Source organism: Capricornis sumatraensis, chromosome 2, assembly GCF_032405125.1.
Source record: "Capricornis sumatraensis isolate serow.1 chromosome 2, serow.2, whole genome shotgun sequence".
In the NCBI taxonomy this organism is placed as follows: Eukaryota; Metazoa; Chordata; class Mammalia; order Artiodactyla; family Bovidae; genus Capricornis; species Capricornis sumatraensis.
The window spans coordinates 78,853,029-78,866,484 of record NC_091070.1 but is presented as its reverse complement, the minus strand read 5'-3'; the positions used below and the strand labels follow the sequence as shown (position 1 = coordinate 78,866,484).

Sequence of the window (13,456 nt, the reverse complement as noted above, 5' to 3'; positions counted from 1 at the left end):
TAGATCCGGATGATCCCCTGGAGGAGGGCATGGCAACCCACTCCAGTATTCTTGCCTGGAGAATCCCATGGACAGAGGAGCCTGGTGGGCTACAGGTCATAGGTTGCAAAGAGTTAGACGCAACTGAAAGAACTGAACATGCATGCAAGCACAGCATTCCGGGGTATTGTTGGAGGAAGGAAGACCCCTTCCCGGGCCTGAGACTGGGCTCTAACACTTGGAAATGAATTGTCCAAGAAGACACATGCTGACAAAGCTAGAGACTTTACTGGGAAAGGGTGCCTGGGAGGAGAGCAGGAGGCTAAGGGAACCCAGGAGGACTCTGCTACATGGCTTGCAGTCTCGGGTTTTATTATAATAGGATTAGTTTCTGGATTGTCTCTGGGCAGTGATTCTGGCTCAAGGTTCTTCCTGGTGGAGCATGCATTGCTCCACCAAGAAGGATTCCAGTGTGGATTCTGGGAGGTTGGCAGGACACATGGCATCTCCTTTTAAACTTTCCTGAATACTTCTGGTTAGTGGTAACTTGTGAGTTCTGTGTTCCTTACCAGTGCCTCCCATTGTAAAACAACATGTGCAAATGGTTACTATGGTGCTTGGCCAGGGTGGGGTATTTCAGTCACTGTGTTTTCCCTAATGGTATGAGTATCCCATTGATTTATTTATCTATTCACCAGTTGATATTTGGGTTGTTTCCAGGTTAGGGCTATTTTTGAGTACATTTCTATGAACATTTGCATATAAGTCTTTGAGTAGACATACTTTTTTATTTCCTCTGGGTAAACATCTAAAGGTGGGATTGCTAGATTATGTGGTAAGTATTTATTTATCTTTATTAAAGACTGTTGAACATTCCTACTGGCAACATAAGAACTCCAGACTCTTTAAGGTTCCTTCGCATACATATACTCTACTTTTCCTGCCATAATAGGTCATTTTTAAGAGGATCATTTCTACTGTGAAAGCTCAGAAAAGGTTTTGTAGGGTGTTTCAGTTATTCACTCTAATGGTTAGGATAACAGATTGCACCATTAAGAAACGCTCATCTTTAGAAATAAAGACTATCCAACCCAATCCTCTTTTTCTCTGACTGTTACTCATCACTCCTGAATTTTTTTCACCCTCTTTTTAAAAATATTTATTCATTTGGCTGTACCAGGTCTTAGTTGAGGCATGTGGGATCGAACCTGGGCCCCCTGCATTGGGAGTGCAAAGTCTTAGCCATTGGACCAACAGGGAAGTCCCTTTTCACCTTCTTCATTAGGGTGACCAACATTAAAAACTTTGGCTAGTTAACTAATTGTTAGTGTCAAGAATTTTTGTTTTTGATATTAAAAAAAGCAAAATTCATTTCTGGGCCTCTCCTATTCATTCTTCAGTTTTTCTCATCACTCCTGAAGAAAATTCAGGAGTGTGAGTAACAGTCAGAGATAAAGAGGATTGGGATTGGATAGTCTTTACCTGGGGAAGATCCCTTGGAAGAGGGCATGGCAATCCACTCCAGTACTCTTGCCTGGAGAAAACATGGACAGAGGAGCCTGGCGGGCTACAGTCCCTAGGCTTGCAAAGAGTTGGACACGACTGAAGTGACTTAGCACGCAATCGTTACATGTTCTCTCTGAACTTTAATTTTATAGTCAGACACATTTCCTGGTGGTATATTTCCCTTCCCTTATATTTCCTTTCATTTTGATTTTTTGGAAATCCTTCTTCTCCTTTCCTTTCCTCAGGAGTGTATCTTGCCATCGTTCTTTGCCTTTGGGATGGGTGGCTGCATCTGCCTGCATGATTCCTTGCATAGGGACAGCCAGGTCTTGGCTTATTCTTCACTTTCCTGCATGCAGAGTGTTTTTGCTTCTTTTTCCACATGCATGGAAGGAAAAGAGAGAAAATTACATGATTCTCTGACTGTATGTGTCCAGGAAAGGCCCTGTGAGCTTGAAAGCCCTGGGTTTTTATTATCCAACCAGAAGGAGGTATTCATTTCTACTTGAATAGAGGCACACAGCTCTTTTTTAGACTGGAGCTGACTATTTTGCATAAAACAAAGAAGTTATACATTAGCATGGGGTAGCTGGCTTTTCTCAGGAGCTGTCTAACAATGACTAGAGACAATGGTTTAATTATAAGCTGCCACAGCTAAAAGACTCTTAACCCACATACAATATCTTATCAAAATTTCACCATTCCTTTGGAAAGAGGTTTAAACTGGTTTGCAGAGCTAATGAAGAGCCTACTTTGTCTTTTCCATTTCCTTGTTGCTCCCAAAGCATCTCAAACCTATTTCAACCTCTGGCTTTTGCCAAAGCTGTTCCCACAGTCTGGGGTGCCTTCCCTCCTTTCTTTTGGTTAGCTATTATTTACTTCTCTTTCAAAGCTCTTTTCAGACACTTCCTCCTTTAAGAAGGTTTTTGTTTTTTTTGCATCTTTACAATTTCAGTCCACTGAGCTCTACTGTCTATGGACATGCATTTCTAGTGCACATAATTTAATTCAGATTATTCTTCAGTTGTATGAATTGGTGGTCTTATGGTTATTTATTTATTTCAGAAAAGAACTATTGGAGAGTAGATACCATATCTTACTCATTTTTGCATTTCAGTCCCTAAAGCAGCTCCTGGCAGTGCAAAATTCTGTTGAATGAGTGATTGAATGTTAGGCATATGGCAGGGACTTGATAAGTAATTGTTGGTTAATTGATAAGAGGCCTTTTTAGGAAATGCTACATAACTTCATCGGCAGCATCACCATTTTAATGCTGGTTTGTACTGTCTGCAGAAGTTTAGTTAGAAACTATCTACCCTCACATCTTCTTCTGGCACTGACTCCTTTTCTCTCCTTCCAGTGAGTTGGACAGCAAAGGGGTAGATGACCTAAAAGAGGAGAAGATAGGGAGGATTAAGAAGGTTAAACAGACAATTGGAAAATATTTAAAAATATATCTTGCTTATGAATTGAATTCAGCTCCACAGGTTGGGAATTATTTTACATTAAATGAGTACATTAAAAATGTGGGACAAATAATGAATGATTGCAAGGTCTTGTTTACACTTAAAGCTACTGAGCACAGTGCTTGTTTCTAAGGATGGCAGGGTGAAGTGAGGCTCCTTTCTTCCGCTGGAGGGAGGCACACCTCACCCAAAGGGAAGGTTTTGCCTAGATGTCATCCACAGAGTCAAGATTCAGGACTGTGTTTACGAAGAGAACTTGAATTAGTGTCTTAGTGTGTTTTCTCTATGCCCGTTTCTTGTTTCCCCTCTCTCCAGGGTTACTCCAAGGCAGCCACTGTGATCAGCACAGGGAGGAAGGAGAGCCGCTCCTTGGGCTCCTACCTCCATCCTCTTTCCTTCTACAAGGAAGGAGCCTTCCAGACTGAGGAGCTAGCTGGATCTTTGCTCAAGTTTTTTCTCTCCAGGTTGTAGAGATGAAATATAATGCTGCTGCTGCTGCTAAGTCACTTCAGTCGTGTTCGACTCTGCGTGACCCCATAGACGGCAGCCCACCAGGCTCCGCTGTCCCTGGGATTCTCCAGGCAAGAACACTGGAGTGGGTTGCCATTTCCTTCTCCAATGCATGCATGCATGCTAAGTCACTTTAGTCGTGTCCGCCTCTGTGTGATCTTCTGGACAGCAGCCCGCCAGGCTTCTCTGTCCACGGGACTCTCCAGGCAAGAATACTGGAGTGGGTTGCCATTTCCTTCTCCAAAATATAATAAGTCAACTCTTTTCCAAGGAACAAGCAAAGAATGATTTCACTTAACTGTTAAAACTCTGTAATATTATTGTAGGAGGGGGCCCCATCCAGGGCCTGAGAGTGGGCTCTTGTCCAACCGTCTTTCTATGTAAGAACTGGAATTCAGGGACACTTTAGGGGAGAAACAGGTAGGCCCAATAACAGATACTAGAACTGATGTCAATACAGAAAATGGACGCTTATATAATTAACTAAAAAAAATATATATGAGCACATGTAGCCACATATCTCCATGGGTTGGTGGACCAGTTGATATATTGGTTACAAATGCATAGATGGCTGATTGACTGGCTGAATGAATGAATGAATTTATTTCATACCAAGGAAATTTGGATTAGTTGGTTTGTGGTGTGAACAAAGCTAGATACTATATACACCTTATGTCTGTAATTAACTTTCTAGTACTGAAGGCCTTAAACCCTTTACGTGAGCAATGTGAAGTTTCTGAGATTCCTAAAATAGTGTGACTTGCAAGTACCTAATGAAATGTTAGAGAAAGCTAAAGGATAAGCACTGTGGGAAGGGCACTAAGATAGAAGTCTGCAGTGTGGTGTAATAATAAAATGGGAAGGAACATTAATTTACCATTTATAATCCCTATCGTTCTATAAAAAGGGAATATCCTAAGAATGTTGTTTGTTGAGCAGCATGTGGGAATTAAAGCCTGGAGATGCTGGGAAAGGACTAAATTCCTTTTTCAAGAAAGATGCTGGTGGCATCATAGAGGGACAGGTAGGGAGGAACCCAGAGGCTGAGAATGCTGGAACCAGTGGGCAGAGGGATGGGAAGTATTGTTCCTAAAGAGTACATTTTTATCTTTGTATATTTTTGAACTTTATATAAATGGCATCAAATTGTGTATATTCTTTTCTGACTGCAATATTATGTTCCTGACAGTCATCCATGTTAAAATGTGTGACTATCATTCATTCATTTCATGGCTGTATACTATTCTATTATGTAACATTGCTTTATCCTTTACTTTGTGGAGAGACATTTGGATTGTTTGCAGTTTCTTCCCCCAATTTCTAGAAGTGTGGCTGTGAGTGTTTTTGGACAAGTCTCTTGGACACACATGTAAGAATTTCTCCAGGGTACCTGCTGGATTTGGTGGTTTTAGTAGGTTGTGGGTTATACAGATCTTCAGCTTCATTAGATAATATGAAATTGTATCAATTTATTTTTGAAGTTTTAAAAAATTTTATTTTATATACAAAACGCTGGTATTGTTTCTGCATAAGGTAGCTGTGCTGGATGATCCATTTAAAGAAGTTCAGTTTGTCCAACTTAATGAGGCTGATGTCTTTCATGTACTGGCAGAAGCTCTAGGGACACATATTGTGGCCTGTTTCTGGATCAGACCATGCTGGTTTGAGCAGACCTGGCAAGAGCAAGAACCCTGGCCGAATTGTCTCAGATGGCTCCAGTAGAGCTGCTGGTGATCCATATTGTCGTCTTGGCTTCAATAAGGCTGAAATTGTACCAATTTATAATCTCACCAGCAATTTATGAGAGGTGACATCTTAATAATAATAATGTTTTGCAATTCATGAATGTATTTCTCCTTTTATTATTAAAGCCTTTAATTTTTTCTCAATGGTTTTATCGTTTTCAGACTTGCATATTCAAGTTTTAAAAATCTTTTGTTAAATTTACCCCTTCAAGTATTTCATATGTTTTGGTGGTGTTGTAAATGTTTTTTTTTTAAAAATTCAATTTCTAATTGTTTATTGCTAGCATATAAGGTAGTATCATAGGCTTCTCTATAAGAGCTTCCCAGGTAGCTCAGTGGTAAAGAATCCGCCTGCAATGCAGGAGATGTGGGTTAGATTCCTGACTGGCGAAGATTCAGTGGGGTCCTGAGAGTCAGATGGGACTCAGTGACTAAACCACCACGAATGTTTCCCCGCAAGAATCTGATATTCTACAACCTTACTACACTTTTTCATTAATTCTAGGAAGATTTTGGGGTAGATTCCTTACGATTTTCTGCATAGATGATTATGTCATTTGCAAACAAAGACCATTTTACTTTCTCTCAACCCTCCCTCCCTCGTGTGGTTTTTTAATTTTTTATTGAGGTATAATTGACAAAATTGCAAGGTAATTAAAGAGTAGAGAGGTGATGATTTGATAGCTGTATATACTGTTAAAGGATTCCCCCCCCCCCAGAGTTAATTAACACATTCATCACCTTACACATTTACCTTTTTATTTGATAAAAACATGTAAGTTCTACACTCTTCAGTTCAGTTCAGTTAAGTTGCTCAGTCGTGTTCGACTCTTTGCGACCCCATGAATTGCAGCACGCCAGGCCTCCCTGTCCATCACCAACTCCCGGAGTTCACCCAGACTCGCGTCCATCAAGTCATTGATGCCATCCAGCCATCTCATCCTCTGTGGTCCCATTCTTCTCCTGCCGCAAATCCCTCCCAGCACCAAAGTCTTTTCTAATGAGTCAACTCTGTGCGTGACGTGGCCAAAGTACTGGAGTTTCAGCTTTAGCATCATTCCTTGCAAAGAAATCCCAGGGTTGATCTCTTTTAGAATGGACTGGTTGGATCTCCTTGCAGTCCAAAGGACTCTCAAGAGTCTTCTCCAACACCACAGTTCAAAAGTGTCAATTCTTCGGCGCTCAGCTTTCTTCACAGTCCAACTCTCACATCTATACATGACTACTGGAAAAACCATAGCCTTGACTAGACGGACCTTAGTCGGCAAAGTAATGTCTCTGCTTTTGAATATGCTATCTAGGTTCATCATAACTTTTCTTCCAAGGAGTAAGCATCTTTTAATTTCATGGCCGCAATCACCATCTGCAGTGATTTTGGAGCCCCCCAAAATAAAGTCTGACACTGTTTCCACTGTGTCCCCATCTATTTCCCATGAAGTGATGGGACCAGATGACATGATCTTCGTTTTCTGAATGTTGAGCTTTAAGCCAACTTTTTCACTCTCCTCTTTTACTTTCATCAAGAGCTTTCTGAGTTCCTCTTCACTTTCTGCCATAAGGGTGGTGTCATCTGCATATCTGAGGTTATTGATATTTCTCCCGGCAATCTTGATTCCAGCTTGTGTTTCTTCCAGTCCAGCATTTCTCATGATGTACTCTGCATATAAGTTAAATAAGCAGGGTGACAATATACAGCCTTGACGTACTCCTTTTCCTATTTGGAACCAGTCTGTTGTTCCATGTCCAGTTCTAACTGCTGCTTCCTGACCTGCATACAGATTTCTCAAGAGGCAGGTCAGGTGGTCTGGTATTCCCATCTCTACACTGTTAGCAACTTTCAATTACACAATACAGTGTTATCAATTATATTCACCCCATTCGGGTTCGATCCCTGGGTTGGGAAGATCCCCTGGAGAAGGAAATAGCAACCCACTCCAGTACTCTTGCCTGGAGAATCCCATGGACGGAGGAGCCTGGTAGGACTACAGTCCACAGAGTCGCAAAGAGTCGAACACGACTGAGCGACTTCACTCACTTCACATATTAGATCCTCATACTTTATTCATCTTATAATTGAAAGTTCATAGCCTTTTAGCACAGAGAAGGCAATGGCACCCCACTCTAGTACTCTTGCCTGGAAAATCCCACAGACGGAGGAGCCTGAAGGCTGCAGTCCATGGGGTCGCTGAGCGTCAGACACGACTGAGTGACTTCACTTTCACTTTTCACTTTCATGCATTGGAGAAGGAAATGGCAACCCACTCCAGTGTTCTTGCCTGGAGAATCCCAGGGACGAGGGAGCCTGGTGGGCTGCCGTCTCTGGGGTTGCACAGAGTCGGACACGACTGAAGTGACTTAGCAGCAGCAGCAGCCTTTTAACAACCTCTCCCTATTTTCTCCACCTCAGCCCTTGGCAACCACTTTTATACTATCTGTTTCTATTAGTTCAACTTTTTTTTTTTTTTTTTAAGATTCCACATGTAAGTGATACAATGTAGTGTTTGTCTTTGTCTGGCGTATTTTACTTGACATAATGGCCTCCAGGTTCATCCATGTTGTCAAAAATGTCAGGATAAAGGCTGAATACTAGCCCATTGTTCATATATACCACATTTCCTTTATTCATTCATCTGTTAGTGGACACGTAGGTTGTCTCCATACCTTGCTTGGGTGTTGTGAGTATGCTGCAGTGAACATGGGAGTAGAGATACCTTTTGAAACAATGATTTTTGTTTCCTCTGGTTGTGCATCCGGAAGTGCGATGGCAGAATCTTCTGCTAGTTCTATTTCTTGAGGAATCACTGCACTGTTTTCTGTGTGATAGTACCGGTTTACATTCCCACCAACAGTACACAAGAGTTCTCTTTTCTCCACATCTTTGAGAGGATTTGTTATCTCTTTTCTTTATAGTGAGAGGCATCCTAATAGGTGTGAAGTGATACCTCATTGTGGTTTTGATTTGCATTTCCTTGATCATTAATAATGTGAATCACCTTTTCATGTGCCTGTTGGCCATTTGTGTGTCTTCTTTGAAAAAATGTCTATTCAGGCCCTTTGCCCATTTGTATTGGATTGTTTATCTTTTTTGCTATTGATTTATGAGTTTTTTGTATATTTTGAATGTTAACCCCTTATCAGGCATGTGGAATCTTTAGTTGTGGCATGTGAACCAGGGATTGAACCTGGGTCCCCTCCATTGGAAGCAAGTTTTAGCCTCTGGGCCACCAGGGAAGTTCCCATTTTGGTAGTTTGTCTTTCGAGAAATTTATCCATTTGATCTAAGTTGTTAAAAACATTACCATAAGTTGTTCATAATGTTCCATTATTACTTTTTAATGCCTAAGGAATCCATAGTGGTGTCTACTTGCTTGTTCCCCTTATTGATAATTTGTGTCTTCTGTCCTTTTCCCCCAACATCCTCTCAATCTCAAGTCCAGATGAACAACTCTTCTTCCACAAGCTCCCGTAAGTATCTCAGAACTGAGATTTGCTTGGCTTCACTGGTCTGATTTTAGTGATATGGCCATTCCTGAGCCAATAACCATGGTTAAGCTCTAACTGGTTGGGGATGATGTCATGCCATGTCGGTTACGTGAACTGAGAGAGGAGAGGGGCTTTATTAAGATCAGGGACCTACTACTTTAAGAATGGGAAATGGATTTCAGGCAGATAGTTCAGTCCAGTTCAGTTCAGTTGCTCAGTCGTGTCTGACCCTTTGTGACCCCATGAACTGCAGCATGCCAGGCTTCCCTGTCCATCACCAACTCCCAGAGCCTACTCAAACTCATGGCCATTGAGTCGGTGATGCCATCCAACCAGCTCATCCTCTGTTGGCCCCTTCTCCTCCCGCCTTCAATCTTTCCCAGCATCAGAGTCTTTTCCAATGAGTCAGTTCTTCACATCAAGTGGCCAAAGTATTGGAGTTTCAGCTTCAGCATCAGTCCTTCCAGTGAATATTCAGGATTGATTTCCTTTAGGATGGACTGGTTGGATCTCCTTGCTGTCCAAGGGACTCTTAAGAGTCTTCTCCAACATCACAGTTCAAAAGTATCAATTCTTTGGTGCTCAGCTTTCTTTATAGTCCAACTCTCACATCCATACATGACTACTTGTTTCTTTTTCTCTAACATAAAGAAGTCTAAAAATTTATATAGCCAAGTTTATAAGTTTATGTTTTTAGTTCTATTGAAAAAACTCCCTACATATCTTTTAAAATATATATATATTTATTTGGCATGCTGGGTCTTAGCTGTGGCACTTGGGATCTTTCATCTTTGTTGCAACTTGCAGGATCTTTAGTTGCAGTATGCAAATTCTCTTTTTTAAAATTTTTGGCTGTGCTGGGTCTTTGTTGCTGTGTGCAGGCTTTCTCTGGTTTAGGTGAGCAGAGGCTACTCTCTTTTTCACTGTGCCCAGGCTTTTCATTGTGGTGTCTTCTCTTATTGCTAAGCACAGGCTGTAGGGTGCCTGGGCTCAGTAGTTGTGGTGTGCAGGGTCTAGTTGCCCTATGGCATGTGGGATCTTACCAGACCAGGAATCAAACCTATGTTCCCTGCATTGGCAGACAGTATCTTAACCACTGGCCCACCAGGGAAGTCCCCTATGCATCTTAATGAGATAATTTTTATCCAGATTTTCTTTTTTGTGGTTTTACTATTTATTTAATTATCCTGAATTTATTTCAGTTTAAGATATGAGATGAGGATCTAACAACTTTTTCTGCAAGGTTCTAGGTAATCTCTTCATTTGTCTTCATTTATACAGCTTATTCCTTCAGTAAAATATAGTACCCGACACCTAACATAGAGCTTTATCAGGCCCTGAGCTAAGCATTCTGACATACATTAATAATATTTATAAGGATTCTATGAGGTAGATATATTATTATCTCCATATATATATATGTTGTTGTTCAGTTCCCAAATTGTGTCTGACTCTTCGTGACCCCAGGGACTGCAGCATGCCAGGCATCCCTATCCCCTACCATCTCCCGGAGCTTGCCCAAATTCATGCCCATTGAACTGGTGGTGCCATTCAACCATCTCATCCTCTGTTGCCTTCTTCTCCTTCTGCTTTCAATATATGTGATGCAAGAAGTATTGCTTATTTAAGCTCAAATGGCTAATAGCTGGGAATCTAAACCTAGGTGGTGGACTTCTAGTAGCTGTTTCAGCCTCTGTGTTATATTACCTCCCCAAGTCCTTGATGTTCACAGCATGCCTTTGCAGCTAGAAAATGGCTGCTGTACCCATGCATATTTTTATTCCCACCAGTTAGCTTGCACCAAGAATCAGTTGTTCCCAAACCTTGATTTGATAATTGGACTTGTTACTATAATGACATTTTTAACTAAATAAAGATAAACCAATGAAATATGAGTATTAAAAACAAAGCTATTTCTGCAAAAACAAAATTGAGTCCTTGTGATAGATTCCATAAAGTCAGAAAATGAAAAAAGTTGTTGATTGAGGTGTGGGCAAGGACTGTGAAGGCTGGCAACAGGCAAACAAAATGCGAAAATTCTAGAATTCTGTTCACAGATGTTTCTCTGGCATCTTTACAATTTTTGTACCACTGAAGCAAATCCTAAAATTTCATATTGCGAATGTGGTTTAAGCAAGAAAGACTACAACAATCATAATATTCATACTCAAAGAAAAGAATATTTATAGGTTAGTGAATACGTGTTTCTAGCTTTTAATTTCAAATAAATATTTAAGGCATGTATCACTTTTAAATTGATCTTCTGCTCTAACGTTTTCCCAATAATGTACTAGATCCCAATCTTTCTAAAAGACAACAGTCTTCTATTGTGGTTAGCCGATAGTTTTGGGATTATTTATCCACTGGACTGTCTCTTCTTTACAGATTAGAAAGTCTGCTTTGTTTTATTGTTGTTATTTTCTTGGCCTCACCATGTGGCTTGCTGGATTTTAGTTTTCTTTCCTACCCAGGGGTCAAATTCATGCCTCCTGCAATGGAAGCTTGGAGTCCTAACCAGTGGACCACCAGGGAATTTCCTAGAAAGTCTACCCTAATCATCTATTAGATCTTTATGTCTAATCTGCATCATTTTTCTAGACTATCCAATTCCACTGTTCTATTTGTTTGTCCTTAAGTTAGTGTTTTAATACCTGACACTTTTTTTGTTCAATAATTCTTGGCTATTCCACCTCATTAATTTTTCTGGACACAATAATTCTGAAGTCTATCATAAATATATTCTCATTGAGAATACTTTCATTGATTTTTAAAGGTTTTAGTGAAGAAGGTATGTTTAATTGTAATTTGAAATGAGGCCAGATTAAGACACTCAGGGCAGTCCAGTTGTTAAGGACTCTGCACTTTCACTGCTGAGGGCCCGCGGTTAATCCCTAGTCAAGGAGCTAGGTAAGATTGCACAAGCCAAGTGGCATGGGCAAACAAAACAAAACATACAAACAGAAATGACAACATGACTTCCCTTGTAGTCCAGTGGTTAAGAATCTGCCTGCCAGTGTAGGAAATACGGGTTCTATCCCTGGTCTGGGAAGATTTCACATGCCACCGGGCAACTAAGCCTGTGGACTTGAAATACTGAGCCCAGACACCTTGCTGCTGCTGCTGCTGCTGCTGAGTCGCTTCAGTCGTGTCCGACTCTGTGCGACCCCATAGACGGCAGCCCACCAGGTTCCTCCGTCCCTGGGATTCTCCAGGCAAGAACACTGGAGTGGGTTGCCATATCCTTCTCCAATGCATGAAAGTGAAAAGTGAAAGTGAAGTCACTCAGTCATGTCTTACTCTTCGCAACCCCATGGACTGCAGCCTACCAGGCTCCTCCGTCCACGGGATTTTCCAGGCAAGAGTACTGGAGTGGGGTGCCATTGCCTTAGAGCTCTGCAATAAGGGAAGCCACCATAATGAGAAGTCTGACCACCACAACTAGAGTAGCTCCTGCTCGGTGCAACTAGAGAAAGCCTGTGTGCAGCAACAAAGACCGAGTGCAACCAAAACCCAAACAAAAGCCTGACAACAAAGAAACCAAAAATCACTCAGATACATTCTAGGATCAGAAAGACATACCAGACACAGTTGTGGTACACTGAGTTTTTTATACTGTCTGACAAGACTGCATGAGACAGTAATGATAAATGTAAGACACCACTGTAGATTATAGCCTTTGCTAAGAAACTGTCTGAGAGAAAATAGTTCATGGAGATCAGGAAGCAGCAGTATTTGGAGAGGTTCAGGAGAGGAGCCAACTTTCTCCACCCTTTCAGATCCAGCTCCTAGTTCTAAGAGGAGCTTGCTAATTTGCTCGTTAAACACCTGCTTCACCTGTTTGTTCCTCAGGGTGTAGATGAAGGGATTGAGCACTGGGGTCACCACGGTGTTGAGCAAGGCCACCACCTTGTTCCTATCCTCCCCCTGGCCGCCCTTGCCCGACCGGACATTCATGAAGATGCAGCTGCCATAGAAGAGAGAGACAACAGTGATGTGGGAGGAACAGGCTGAGAAGGCTTTCTGCCTCTCCTTGGCTGAGGGGAGGTGCAGGATGGTGTGGAGGATGTGGCCATAGCAGGTGGCCGTCACGGACAGAGTGCCCAGGAGGCTGACGTTGGCCAGAATGAGACCCAGAAGCTCGATCAGACTTGTGTCTGCACATATGAGTTCCAGGAGTGGAAAGCTGTCACAGAAGAAATGATCAATGATATTGGGACCACAGAATGGCTGCTGAAATGTGAGGAAACTTGGAATGATGTTGAGAAGGAATCCCGTGATCCATGAAGAAAGAGCTAACTGGACACAGACCCTTTTGCTCATGATGGTGACATAACGCAAGGGGTTACATATGGCCACATACCTGTCAAAGGACATCACTGCCAGTAGGAAGAACTCTGGGGTGCCCAGGAAGAAATAGAGAAAGCTTTGTAGGAAACAGCCTGCCAGGGAGATGGTCCTGTTTCCAGTCAGGATGTTGGTCAGCATCTTGGGGAAGATGACCGAGGTGAACCAGATCTCTAGGACAGCAAAGTTGCGGAGGAAGTAGTACATGGGGGTGTGGAGGCGCCTGTCCATGAGGGTGAGGACCACGATGAGCAGGTTCCCCAGTAGGGTGAGCAGGTAGGTCAGGAGGAGCCCCAGGAAGAGGAGCATCTGCAGCTCACAGGCATGTGAGAGCCCCAGCAGGATGAAGTTGGTGACAGTGGTGTGGTTCCCCGTGGCTCCTCTGGCCTCTGCTGGGAATGACCAATCAGAGGTGTGCAGCAT

The 13,456-nt window shown here is 42.1% G+C and overlaps 1 protein-coding gene and 1 pseudogene across 1 annotated transcript; both read right to left on the bottom strand.

Annotated features, from left to right (window-relative positions):
- Positions 1-2,786: 2,786 nt before the first annotated feature.
- On the bottom strand, positions 2,787-5,200 carry LOC138097074 (small ribosomal subunit protein uS14-like; annotated as a pseudogene).
- Positions 5,201-12,233: 7,033 nt separating this feature from the next.
- LOC138097066 (olfactory receptor 6E1-like) lies at positions 12,234-13,456 on the bottom strand. The gene is made up of 2 exons (XM_068993295.1): positions 12,449-13,456; positions 12,234-12,248 (listed from the first exon to the last, which is right to left on the bottom strand). The coding sequence occupies exons 1-2, from the start codon at positions 13,454-13,456 to the stop codon at positions 12,234-12,236; spliced, it is 1,023 nt and encodes a 340-aa protein (XP_068849396.1).